General features: G+C 41.0%; 1 protein-coding gene across 4 annotated transcripts in view; it reads left to right on the top strand.

Annotated features, from left to right (window-relative positions):
* The window catches only part of TLN2 (talin 2), a 203,837-nt gene that overhangs the window by 130,777 nt on the left and 58,920 nt on the right, over nucleotides 1-14,140 (top strand). For all 4 annotated transcript variants that reach the window (XM_055806974.1, XM_055806981.1, XM_055806968.1 and 1 more), the window contains 6 exons: nucleotides 337-439; nucleotides 2,933-3,141; nucleotides 3,942-4,061; nucleotides 5,079-5,276; nucleotides 7,448-7,587; nucleotides 11,566-11,659. In XM_055806974.1, the coding sequence (XP_055662949.1) occupies nucleotides 337-439; nucleotides 2,933-3,141; nucleotides 3,942-4,061; nucleotides 5,079-5,276; nucleotides 7,448-7,587; nucleotides 11,566-11,659 (864 nt within the window). The remainder of the gene's footprint in view (nucleotides 1-336; nucleotides 440-2,932; nucleotides 3,142-3,941; nucleotides 4,062-5,078; nucleotides 5,277-7,447; nucleotides 7,588-11,565; nucleotides 11,660-14,140) is intronic.

Genomic DNA, 14,140 nt, shown 5'->3' with positions numbered 1-14,140 from the left:
TGAGAACTCAATAGTTCTAAGGCTACCAGTCCTGGTAGGCTTAGAAAGTGAAATGTTTTATTTGGCAAAATCCCCCTTCTCCTCAGATGAAGGTAATGATTTCCATTACTAATTATAAAATAGTTTTGTTGGTTTTGTTACTTAATATGTTAATTTATTTCATCATGGACGGGGAAAACATGCTAGTCAGGTTTCAGAGATACTGTGTGCGTGTTCAGTAGCTGAGATACAAGATTGGTTTCTGTGGAATGAGGAAATTTTTAATATTACTTTTAAAAAAAAGCATGTTTTAGTTGAACTTAAACAAAGAATTTTGTCCTTTGCAATTTTTCACAGCTTGAGAAATGCACTCAGGACCTGGGAAGCACATCCAAAGCAGTCGGTTCATCAATGGCCCAGCTGTTAACTTGTGCTGCTCAAGGCAACGAGCACTACACAGGTAGTGTTTTATGCATAACGTGTCTGCAAAACCTCTGCTTTCTGTAAAATACTTGATAGAAGGTTTTCTTATTATAGATTACTTAAACCAAGCCATTACTACTTTTGGTTTTGGGTGGGGGGGTTCTTTTGGTGATAGTGAATTGTGGCAGCTTCCTGGGAATTGCTGGTGTAAATAATGTGCTTCGTAGAAGAATAGTGTTGCAGTGTGCTGCGTGTCTGTATATAATCAGAGTAGATTGAAACATCTGTTGTTTTTGTAAATACACGCCACTGGAACTCTGTGAAGGAGAGAACTAAAATGTAGTGCAATTGAAAGGTCAATGCCACTGGAAATGTTGCTGTCTCCTTTCAGAAGGTTATAAGAGTCTGGATATTTTTTGAAGCACAGGATGCAAACATACTCAGGATAGCTTGGTGACGTTTAAAACTGCATCTCTTACTAAATGTTACCAGTTTGCATGTATAATGTAATTTCTGACTCATTGATCACATTTGTGTAGTTTGAGTTAAAGCCAACAGAGAATGTGGGCACACAGATTCTGCAGTTTGTTTTTGTACCTATACTTCTAGAAACCAGGAACACCTTAATAAGGAAAAAGCTCCTTGCAGGAGGGAAAAAAGGTTTACTCTTAGGTGGTAAAATGTTCTCTCTCCTTATTTCTGTAAGGAACAAAAGCTGTTGATGCAAATGCTACTGTAGTTTTTTTTTAAATATTGCTGATGAAATCCATTATGGCAATTACCACGTAATTGGATGTAATTGCATCAGGGCTACATAACTTAGTTACTTTCATTTGAAGCAGGTGTACTTGCATGAAGATGGCTCACATTTCTATCACATAGTTGTGCAGAAGTTAGCACTGGGTATCTGGCAAAGGAATACTTTGCAGCCGATACCGAATAACTCAATCTAGTAGCTCTCTTAACATCAGGCTGTAAGAGCTGTTTGGTTGGGAAATCCTACAAAGCAATGAGTTCCTTTCCAAAGTTCATGTAACTATTTCCTATCTCATACTGTCTTGTTATGCTGTTAACTGTGGTGTGCTCAAGCAACCACCAAGTGTTTGCAGGTGTTATGACATTCTGCTGTTTCTCTGTGATAGAAGTTTTTTACTGTTTAATAATTCCCTCTTGTCTGCAGCTGTCACAGTAGGTTTCTTTTCATTTTATACTGAAAGTCACTGTAGTGGATAAAAGGAGCACCGAGCTGAAAGCATAACAATCAGACCTTTTTGTTTAGTGGTGGTGTGATAAATTAAGTCAAATGTAAAAGATGCTTACTGGTATTCTAAATAAAGGGAACAAAACGTGTGGGTATTTTCCCTGAAATTTTCTTTACATTAAGAATGTAAAAAGCAATCTGTGGTTTGTCAAATAGAAAAGTGATAACGGCAGCGTAGGCAGTACTGTTTCTCTGCCTAGCCTGGCTGTGGTTTGACATATAATATCACTTGCTTTTCATTATCTTCTAAAGTTTCTGCATTTAAAAACGTTCAGTTGATAGGAAGAGAAAATGTCAAGAGGCACTGGTGTTAAATTGCCAACAGGGCTACTTTGTGGGTTGTATTTGGTTGTGATGTACCAGCTTTGTGAACATTTCCAATAGGTATGTTAGAATGTTCTAATTATTTTTAATGCCTAGATATGGATAACCAAGAGGTCTTGTACAGCAAATGTGAACCTTTGCTGTAGCTTTCTTTTGGTAGGAGTAGTGATTTATCACTCAAAATATGCCACCTACATTAATTGCATATGTTGTTGACTAGACTATGTGCAAATTAAGGCCTTTTAGAAGACTATTTTATATTGGTTTTCATTAAGGGCTGAATTAAATTCCCAAAATAGAAGAATGTGGGACCATTATTCATACAGTCGTATGCCTTGGTGCTAGAGCTGATGAATGTCTTATAACGTTGGCCAGAAACTAATTTCGTGATGTCCTTCCTCTTTGTGACTTCATTCAGTTTGTACTTGTACTCAAAAGTGACGTTAGGTTATATCAAGTTGTATCATCCTTAATGATCTCTCTTTATGCTTTTAATTGCTCGAACTTACTGTTTCTCTGTTTGCTCTCTAAAAAAACCAAAGTTGCGTTTTCAGAAGTGGCAGAGATGCTGTGGCTCTAAGTCATGTACACCGTTCATGCAGACAATCACTTTCCCCCATAGGTTAGAGTATGAGGTTTTCCTCATTTTCAGGTTTTAGATTTTCTTCTTTTTCAGTGCTTCACTAAGGTTTAGTCACTGATGTAGAGCTGTGCCTGGAATGTGTTTTTTGGGGTACAATTTTTGCTTTATGGCTGCCCTACAGGCATTTCTCTAGGCAAAAGATGCTGTATATTTCAAATGTGCTTGTCTTTGAAGACTTCCTTTAAAACTGAATTTGCAATGTTGTTTTGCAATGGGATCATTACCTGTGAATTCATCTGTTATAAAATACAAAGATCATCTTTAAGGGTACTAATAGAGTCCTTGATTAAATCTGAACATAGGAGTGGCAGCCAGAGAAACTGCTCAGGCTTTGAAGACTTTGGCTCAGGCAGCACGAGGGGTTGCAGCATCTACTACCGACCCTGTGGCAGCACATGCCATGTTGGATTCAGCAAGGGATGTCATGGAAGGCTCTGCTATGCTTATTCAGGAGGCAAAGCAGGCCCTGGCTGCACCAGGGGATGCAGACAGTCAGCAGAGATTAGCCCAGGTAAGTTGGGACTTGAGCAGCTACATGAATTGTCAAACACCCAGTGAAATTACTTAGAACACAGCATTCAGTAATGAGAGAGAAGAACAGAAAATAAGGCTGCAAGGAGTGTCAGCTTTCTGTTCCTTCCAGCAGCTCTCAGGTAGTAACATCACACTTATGTTAAGCCGTGCAGATGGTGCGAAGTACGATATTTTAGGCATCTTTTAGAAAAATAAACTTATACAAAGATGCAGTTAACAACATTTGAGTAGGCTACTTGATTGCAAAAATGAAACAGCTGTTAAAATGCTCATTCTCAGGTGAAGGACCTGTATTCAGGTTACATTCACAGAGTGAATGCGTCTTCTCTACACATGGCACCACTGCCTGTGAAGACTTTAGGGAGTAATAGGCACCTTTTTTACTGGTTCGAAAAGTTCTGTAATTGGCCTGTATTTTAAGTAATTTCTTAAAAGGAGATATTTGTTTTACTCAGGACTTTGGAAAAAGTAGCATGCAAAGGGTTTCTGTGATTAGTATATGGTTAACTCCAGGGGCATTCCCTTACCTGCAGTGCTGCAGCATTTACCCCAGGTGCCAGGTGCAGCTGTGGAGCTGCCCTGCCAACATGATCCTGTCAGAGGGCTGAGCATAAATAATTACTGCCAGACTGCAGGTGAGCAAAGCAAGAAAGTTGCAAGCCTCAAAAAGGGTCCTGTTAGAATCGGAATGTAGGAAACGCTGGCTATAGAATGTGCCTCCGCTGAATGACCGCTGAAGCCTTTCTCTGTGTGGATGTGTTTACTTATGTGTTGCAGGTGGCAAAAGCAGTGTCTCACTCCTTGAATAACTGCGTGAATTGTCTGCCTGGACAAAAGGATGTGGATGTGGCCTTGAAGAGTATTGGGGAATCTAGCAAGAAGCTCCTCGTTGATTCGGTAAGATGTCTTTTAACATAGAAATAAATTTTAGAGAACTGAAAAGCCCATCTGGGTTCCCCATGTAACAAATGATCATTTAGTAAATGTGCCGTAGGTATAGTTCATACAAGTTTCTGTAAGTTTATGCAACTGTAAGTAGTGGCTACTTTAGCTGAAATGCTGGTCTTCTGGTTTATGGGAAAGGTGAGATGTGGCTGTGGCTGGTGAAGGCAATATTAAAGTTGTTGTCATACATCACCATTGGTTTGTTGTTTTGAAAATGCCAACTGTGATGTAACATTTTGAAGAATATGCAACTTAGGAAATTATAATCCATCTCCCACCTAAATTGATCAGTTTAAGGAGCAGTGTGGTCAGTCAAAGTTCGGTGCATCTATGGTCATTTTGTGTAAGGAGAAGAGTTGTTTTATTTCTGTTTAACTGCATCCATGTCAAAACCAAACACCCTTCATGCACTGGTAATTTGCTGGGCAGCTATATGATTTGAATGGGGGGGGGGGGGCTGTACCTACCAGTGATCCTGCTACCCTGTGAATGAAGGAGGAATTGTATTTTGATATGTTTATGCAATGCCTTTTGGTAAAACCACATCAGGAGTTTAGAGTCATCATGAAGAGCTGCCGGTACTTGTGTGGCACTCTGGAAAGCTTGTTTGTGGAAGTGACTGATGACTTGGAGACCAAAATTCTCCAACTTTGCCGCTTAGTTCGTCTCTTCAAATTTTGTAGTTGAACCATAAAACAGCGATCGTCATCTCTGCCCCTTGAAAGGCTTATGTGCTTGTAGGTCCCTTGAAAGAGACAGCAGGACTAAGGTGGTTGTATAGATTTCTGGTTGATAACTGTCCTGTAGTTGGACTATTCTGCATTCAGAACCAGATCACTAGCAGCCCGGTTGCAGTACTCCATTCTAGCTGGTATGTAAAGCTCACTACTGAATTGTGTTGAACCTTCCAGTCATGAAGGGCTGGTGTGACGTGACAGATGATAAAACGCGGTGCTTGGTCTCTTACAGCTACCTCCAAGTTCTAAGTCATTTCAAGAAGCTCAGAGTGAGCTGAATCAGGCAGCAGCAGACCTGAATCAGTCAGCAGGAGAAGTCGTCCATGCAACACGGGGCCAAAGTGGGGAACTGGCTGCAGCCTCTGGAAAATTCAGTGATGATTTTGATGAATTTCTTGATGCTGGTATTGAAATGGCTGGCCAAGCACAAGTAAGTTCTTTATCTTGCTAATTGGGACCAAGGATTATCTTGGGCGCAGTATCTTGCAGTGCAGTATCTTGGTTTTCTTGTAGTGCGGTACGATGTGCTAGTGTGAACCTATCCGAATATGACGGGTGGTATTTGTTATGAAGCAGTCTTCCATAACTGGTTATCTGGAGTAAAGTCAACTCAGCATTTGCATTTTATGCAGGATACTGGTATTTGTTCCTGTACCCAGACAGAAAAATGACTTTGTACTCCTCTGTCTAGTTTGGGCTGTTCACTGACTTGAGCTGTGTATCTGAAGGTACAAAGGTGTGCTGAACACTTCAAAGCTTATGGAAAGGGTTTTATTTCGGTAGAACTACCATGGAGCATAATTTATGTGAACACTGTGCAAATTTTAGCAACTTCCCTTGCTAATTTTCAAGTGCTTTAAGTAGAGGGAGGAAAAGATTCATTGATACTGCTCTGTGGTGTGTGCTGCTGTGGACTTGCTACAGAGCAGAGCAAGCATTTGAGAAGGGCTGGCTAAAATGCCATGGATCTGACAGCAAGCACTTAGACTTCTGTTTAGTGATTTAAAATCTGGCAGAGTTCTGTTCTGATGAACTCTGTAACAATCAGGAATGCTGTCACATATTACCTGGCTTATTCCTAGTTGTCTAGGTACTCACTTGAAATTGGAGACATCTTCATTTTACCTTACTGGGTTTAGGTGTCCTGAATTACACTAATTGGTCATTTGGAGGTGATCTAGCATAACAAATGTCAGCACATAAAAAAGGATCATGTACCAGGAGAGCTAGGAGGACCTGCAGAAAAAAGAATCTGCAGACTGTTTTGCCCTAGTTAGTAGGAGGAACGTGCAAACCTAAGAAGTGATTGCCAGAAAACCTTGAGCGTGCAAGTCTTCTGAAGTCATTTATGAAGTGTCTCCATAGACCAGATGCTTTGCAAGATATAGCCAAGTAGAGAAGATTGAACAATGACTGCTGATTATTCTCCATCAAAATTTAATCATTCGGGTTCCAGATGCATGAAGTGAGTTAGGCACTAAATATCAGCTGATTCTTTGAAACTGAGCAGGAGTTATGTACCTTACTATCTTTTTAGCCGTGGGCCTCATTGACTTAGAATGTTTTGTCTGAGGCAATTCAGTGAAGGTAAAGGTCGAAATTATGCTACAAATAGCTACTTGAAAAGAGAATTTCAGCTGCTGCTGACCTTGTGGCCCTTGGAGATTTGCTTATCCTGACAGAGGGGATGATAAGCACCTTATCATCATTGGTTATTATTAACCTTATTATATGGTTATTATAATAATATATTATAATATAACCTTAATTATTAATTGCTGATCTTTCAAAAGAGAATGCCCTTCTGTTTGTGTCTAGTTATTTGGCCTGATCAGAAGGAATATCAGGTATTCTGGATGCCCAGTAAAATGTTGGGGTACAGAGGAAGCAGAACGTAAAAGCTATTCACATCAGCTGAGTAGTGTGCAACCTTTGTACGTAAAACCCTGAACAGACTGTTAGAATGGATTCACTTCTACTGATCACTGACAGAAAAAAAAAGTAGCCTCAGCTATTTGCTGTGGTGATGCAGGAGTTCCCTGTCATTTATGTGTACTTAGGTTTTTCCTTTCAAGCAATGGCTTCAAAGTTAATAGAACATCCAAGTCAGAATGTTTATCAAAGCAGCCTTATAGAAATGTATCTTCTTGGGATAGAGAACCTTCTGGAGGGATCTCTCTGTGTGAGTAATACCAGTTGGATGCTGGAGAGCCAGTGGGTTACACAGAGGATGCTAGAATACAGTGTGTACACAGACTGAATAATGTGGATCAGTTGTGCCAGGCAGAGACGCATGAGAGTCTTGACAACAAAAGCATTGTTCAACAAGTAGTAAAGTTTCTCCGTTGCTCATTTGTGAGTACTGCCATTGTTAGAAACCGAGCTATTTGTCATATGGGTTTCTTTTTCTGTTATGTAAGTGAAGCTAGAGGCACCTGTCTGGATGAGCAGAGGCTCTGGTCCATGTCCTTCTCCAGGCTGTGGTGCCCTGTGTGTCAGTGGTTTCAGGTGGATAAACACAGTGTGTTTCCAAGTGTGGTTTTAGCACACTCTCTTTATCGCAAGCTCTGCACTTAATGTTATGCTGCTGTGGCTTTCCAGACTAAAGAGGACCAGATTCAAGTAATAGGTAACCTCAAGAGCATCTCTATGGCTTCCAGCAAGCTGTTACTAGCTGCCAAGTCTCTCTCTGTTGATCCTGGAGCTCCTAATGCCAAGAATCTCTTAGCAGCAGCAGCAAGGTAAGGATGTGTTGCTCGCTTTAGGTTTTCCTAAGATACTTGCCTTTCTCTGTGATGTTTAAAATGTGTTCATATATCCTTCTGCTGTTGACGGCTGAGTGGTTGGAAACTGCAGTTCTATTTAAATTAAAGTAGGCTGGAGGAAAACTGCTTATTTTGGAGTAATTCCTTAACTGACATAACTTGTTACCCTTGGTGGAAGTAAAAACCAGAGTTGAAGAGTTGGCCTGTTTTTTTAAGTGAACTAGTATGTTTTACGTACAGTTTTGGGGTTTTTTTACCATATGTGTTCTGACAAGGCAGTAGATAACAGTAAGCCTCTCCATCCCTGGCAAAGAAAAGACACTGAATAATGTTCTTCCGTAGAATGTGCTTAAAGATCATGTTGTGGCTGCCTGTCACTAACAGTGTGTATGTGTGTGTGGTCAAGAACGCTGGAAGGGGTTAGATGCTGTGTTTACTTGGTGGAAGATACCCTTACTTCAAGGACTCAGCCGTGCCCTGAATTTCATCTTGTGGATGCTGATTCTCAGTCACAGGTGCTCTGTGTTTATGCGAAAAATAACACTGCATTTCAGTGTTTGACTGAGTAATTGTTTCTCCTTCGCTTTGTCAGATCTTTTTCACAATTTTTTCACTCTAATTAACTTGTTATTCTGTTATCTAAGTTTGTAAATGGAATGTTCAAATATCAAACTGGAAGGGGGACTGCGGAAGGATAGACGTCACACCTAGAAATGTCTACATTAAACTGGGTGAACATCTTAGATTGTGTGGATGTGACTTATAATATTGTCTTACGAAATGTTTGCACCCACAAAGATTAGCCTAGAGAGGAAGTGAGTAAGTGGAGACTGTTACTTGCTTGGGGATAATTTAGTTGGTGTTTGTCCTGGACCTTGGAATCATCCCTTTCTAATAGCAATAACTTTTTTTTTTTAAATTAAATCCAGTCCTTTAATAAAGGATTTCTTAAAGCAGTTATGCTACTTTTCTTTGTCATATTTGTTTAAAAAAATAAGAAACGTATTCTGACATCATCTTGTCTCCCCAGAAATAAGTAGCTTCTAGGAAAATAATAGGTAACCCAGGCGCACTGGTTAAAAGTGAAGAAGTTGCATGAGCTGGTGTTATTGCCGCAGCATCAGGCTGCTGCAGGTTTCTGCTTTAGGCTTGGAGCATTCCCGGTCGGCCTGCTGAGGAAGTTAAGTGTCCCCAGTGAAGCCCAGTTAGGTGTTAGTTTCTGCCAGGCTGGTCTTCCCTCTGTAGAAACTTGTAATAAACCAAGGGAGACAAGCCATGTAGAGCCTCTAGACATTCGATTTTGCCATGCTGTTGGCATGTGTATGTGTGTCTACATGACTTTACATAGACATCAGATTACCATGAAGAGTGCTAAGGAAATTTCCCTTCTCGAATCCTCCGTGGCTGCTCGTGACAAGCTTGCCAGGGCTCTGTTCTCTTTCCCTCCTATCATATGGTCAGGGTCAAGTATTTTTACTTTCTCTGTTCTCATGAAAATAAAAAAAGTCACAGCGTCCCTTGCTTCCCCTACATAGGGTGGCTTATCTTCTCATTTTTCTTTCATCTTCCACAGTTCTGCAATTAATCTTCTTGTATTTTCTTTCCTTTCTTCCCCCTTTGTTCCAGCTATAATAGACACTCCAACTTTTCAGTACCTTTGGCCTCCTTGGGGAGCATTTTTCTTGATTTGCTCTGACCGACTCATAGGACTGCAGCAGTGGCTGAGTTCCCTGCAGGAAGGATGCAAGTGTTCATATGCTGTATTTGATGAAAACAAATGTGGCTTTTAGAGCCCTAGCCCTCTTCCACTCTGGGGTTGATGTTTGAGGGGCCGCCTACCTGGTTCTGCTTCCAAATAGTTTTAAAAGTAATGCTTGTACATCGGGTGTATTCCCAGATACAAGTACTCGCTGTGTAGCGATGATATTTGTGAGACCTCACTGCATTCTTTACAAAGCTGACAATTCTAATCTATTATCAGGTTTGGAGGTTTATCTTTAATCACTGATATTCTCCAAGTGCTCACTTAGATTAAAATCAACAGCAGACAAGGTATTTTTTGCCTGAAGTTTCTCTGGGAATTAATTAAATTAAACTTCTATTAAACTTCTATTTTTGCCATCTCTTCATATGTCTGTGTGCCACATTTTTCTGATGCATAGAAGTCACTGCCGTTCAGGAGGTGGAGAGCCCATCGTTTGCATTGACGTTATGTTGGTGAAGCCGTGTGTGTTCTTTTTCAGAGTTAGATAATAATTGTAAAAATACTTGTACATACACCCACACATTGAGTCGGAGAACATCAAGGATTAGTTAAAGAAAAAACCCAACTTGATAACAGACTACGTAAATATATAGCAGGACTCCATGTGTATAATACAGTATGCCAGACAGGACACAAGACGTACATATGTGACAGTCCTAGAAGGCAGAGGAAGTTGGGGAAAATGGCTCCACAGTGACACCAATGCTCCTGAAAAGGGTAGGAATCTTAGTTAAACAAATACTACTAGTTTCTATTCTTTTTGCCCTGGAACTAAACACAAAACCTGGTGTATGTGTAATAATATGTAATAAGCACATTCTGTTGCCTTTTGTAACAGTACAATACCGTCCATCTAGGCAACCATGTTATTGGTAGTACCAATCATGTTAGGAAGTGCCAGTTTTCTTAAAGAGAAAATAATCCAAATGCTGTGCAGAGCTTTCAAGGCCAGAGGAAAGCACATTCTCCATGCACTCCAATTTCACTCAGTTTCTAATTTGCCGTGAGAAACAACACAAAAACCTTCGTTCTGCTGTAATGTCACCATACAAGCTAAAGTTTTGCAAATTGGTGACAACATGCCTAGCTATAGAAAAATTATCTTTGATTAATAACAGTGAACAGCAGACTTTTTTCTCCTGCAAAGCCTCTTCTTCTAGAAGCTACTTTCCTGGGTAGTTAGCCATTTAGTCTAAAATGAATGTAGTTATAATGAATTTTGCATAATGTCAGAGCACGAGTAGTGACTATATCAGTCACGAATAGTGGCTGGATCTGCCAGCCTGCGTTTGCGTGCACCAGGACTGTGAAGTCCCATAGAAACGTAATGCAAAAATGTCTTGTTCTCTGTGGATCTAAACCTAAGGGAGCTGATGCACATTGACTCAGAGAATATCAGTGATTAGTTAATGAGGAAAAAAATCAACTCGATAACAGACTGTAGAAATATATAGCAGGAGTATATGCGTGGGGGTGTGTAATACAGTATGCCAGACTAGACACAAGACCGCTAGCAAACGGTATATAATACTACTTTACATTTAAAAATGTTTTGACTTACTAGGCACTTGTTTCTGTGTCTTTTAAGACTTCTGCTGCGCTAGTTGAGAAATGATTCAGTCAATCTCAGACCTAGAGAAGCGCTAAAATACCTTCTAGCAACCAAGTTACGTCACTGTACTAGTAGCAGGTTGGCCTTGGCCCGCTGCCGTGTGGTGCTGCAGCCTTTCCTAGGGTTGTTTTCCCAGAGGTGCCCCCAGCTCAGCTGCTGGGCTCAGCTGTGTCCCACAGCGGGTCTGCTGGGCCACCCCTGGAGCCAGCTGGGCCACCCCTGCAGCCACAGCCTCGCCACAGGTGCCAATACACTTGTTGCTGTGAGGTGAAGCTTCTGTTTCTTCTGGACTAGCTTCTCAGTTGTTTGCACTGAAAGGGTAGACTTTTCGGGAGTGGATCACTATCAAATGCTTTAACAGGAATGGTTTTGCTCCCATGAAGCTTGTTAAAGAAGAGATAAACAGAGCTGAACTGTGTAACATACAGTTAATCCCCAAACACTGAAAAGAAAACATGTAGTAGAACATCAAAGTTTTAAGTCTTTACACAGTGTGTGGTTAATGAAACAAAAGTTTTAATAAAAGGAATAGTTTCACTTTTAAATATACCTTTTTTTTTTCCTCCACTCTTCCTAGAGCTGTGACTGAGAGTATAAACCAGCTCATCACGCTGTGCACCCAGCAAGCTCCCGGGCAGAAGGAATGTGATAATGCACTCAGAGAACTAGAGGTATTACTGCATTTCAAAAGTTCTTACGAATAAAAATGGGCCCCAAATGTTTGTTTCCTTTGGGGGTTTTGTCCAATTAGCTTCTGTCACTGTCTTCTCCCTTGATATCTCTGGCAAGGGTTTTAGTTGCATACAATGTAAGCCTAGAACCTCTGTGAACATCTTGTAGTTTTGGCCAGAATTAAATTTGCTGCCCTGTCCCCATCTCCTCTTCCCTGCCCTCCAAAAGATACAGTTTATTCTTTATTATTCGTACTTACTGTGAATTAAGGAAGAGTCATGACAGGATGGATATTCCCACCTGTATCTTGATTTTTCTGCTTATAGAGTGTTATTACTGACATCCCACTTTAGGATGACATTCACTATCTTTTACCCTGCCATTTCTTAACGTAGATTTTTCATGCCTTATATCTGCTTTGTCACAGCCAAGCTGATATGACATGTGTGTCAATACAGGGTTTTGCAAGGTATGTTCTTGTTCATGAGTGAAATGCTTGGCTGGCCAAACACTGGGTAGCAGGTCAGGTGAAAGACCTAATTCTGAGGTTGTGCCCTGACCACAGACACAGCTGTGCACAATAGTAGGAAATGGCCTCTTCTTAATTAAACTAAATGTTTGTTGTCATGGTCAGAGCATCAAGGGATGACTGACCTGTGCAGGGAGCGTAAAACACCTTCGAGCTTTTTATTTCTGCCGCTCAGTATCAAAAGGATAAAAACATCATTGCAGTGCTTTCCTGGATATCATGAGCTTTTTTAATAGGCAAGTCCACAGTCGTCATCCCAAAATATTGCTAGGAGTTTGCCTAGGAGCTGCTTTGTATTTCCGAATTCTTAGCTTCTTGAGCTTAGAAGTGTTCTCGCCCTGGTTAACAGCAGCAGCAGCAGGTCCAAATAGTAGAGAAAACTGGAAATGGGGCGGTAATGTAATGGGTGCGTGAAACCACTGCAGAGTACAGGGGTGGAGTGAGCAGGGGACCGAAGCGCCACTTCTGGATTTCCTGAAAGATAATGGGGAGAGATCTGGAGGAGAGTGGGATGTGAAAGATGGGAATGCCCAGCTGATGAGCCGCAGAACGCTGAGAGCTCTGGGGAGAAAGGCAGGGCAGAAGAGCCTTAAGAAGTTAGTGCAGAGGGTTCTGTGCCCAGACATGGCTTGCATGGCTTGTGAACACAGCCTGGGAAGGGCAGAAGGAGGATCTGCAGCATCTTAAACTTCAGGATATGCTTGCCTGAGAGGGACAGTTAGTGAGAAAAGCCTGGCTGTATGGAATTAGATTCATTTCTCAGAAAAGGGAAACGGAGGCAAAACATAGGCTTGACACCAGACTGGAGGTTCACATCAAAGTGACCCGATCATTCTGGTGGGAAAGCAGTCTTAACTTTCAGTTTCTCTTTACAATGATTAACTTGTTACCTCTTCCCTTCATTTCGTCAATTCATTGCCTACCCTTTCTAGTCTTCCCAAGGCTTCTGAAAAGTACTAAGTATTGGTTCTGCAGAAAAAGTGTGTCTCAGCTTGGATTTGATAGACTGTCAGTATGCTCTGCAGTCTTCCCTGGAGGCTGGAAAACTGTGCTTCGAGAGGACCTTACTGTCTGACCTCCAGTGAGGCGGCCAAACTTGCCCAGAATTTCAGCTGAAAGGATTAATGAAGGTGGTAGAGTAATAGCAAATATATGTCAGTAAGAAGTTTGTGCTGGCTTGTATTTTGCTCTTCTGTTTCCTTACATTCTGAGGGCTTCTGTCTCCGTAGCAGTGCAGGCGCTGCAGGAACACTGTTTGCTTTACAAATTGGGACATACAGATGGAGCACAACAGTGAAGAGTTGCTGCAGTAGTCTGTGAGAACTGAGAAGGAGATGAGGGGCAGCTGGAAACTGTTTTCTAGATATGACAACTTCTTCGCATCACCTTGTTCTCACAGCTTAATTGCTATAGGGCTTTCAGTTAGACTATAGCTTTTAAAAAGTAATAGCTGAGCTGTTAAAAATATTGTAGCTGTATGCTAATGTTAGGAGTTCCATTACGAGAAAAGTCTAAGGGTTTTAAATCATGCCTAGATTTCCTTCAGGTGGAAAGCAAACGTCAGGTACAGAAGTTAGATACTACCTTTCTATACTTACTGATTTCACTTTCATCAGAAAGATTAAAAGTCCTTTCTGCCTGGTATTTGGCAGAAAATAAAAAAAAAAATACTTGGGAAAAGGTGTATTGCAGATATTTTACGTATAAAAGAATTAGTCTGCTGCATTTTACAGCCTTTTACAAGTTTCGTTATATAAATGCATTGGTTCTTCTCAAGGAATATGTGACTGACTTTCACGTTGTTGTTTCCAGGAATCAGAACCACCACAGTAAAGGAAATTAAACCTCCCTGGTATTTGTAGTTTTGTGTGTTGGTGGAATCTGTTGGCAGTAGTAAGAGGCAGGCAGGTGGCTGACTTGCATTTAGTTTGGCAACCCTTTGTGTCTCTAG

This window comes from Falco peregrinus, chromosome 1 (genome assembly GCF_023634155.1).
Source record: "Falco peregrinus isolate bFalPer1 chromosome 1, bFalPer1.pri, whole genome shotgun sequence".
In the NCBI taxonomy this organism is placed as follows: domain Eukaryota; kingdom Metazoa; phylum Chordata; class Aves; order Falconiformes; family Falconidae; genus Falco; species Falco peregrinus.
Note: the sequence above shows the minus strand (reverse complement) of the source record. Positions and strands in the feature narration are given on the sequence as shown.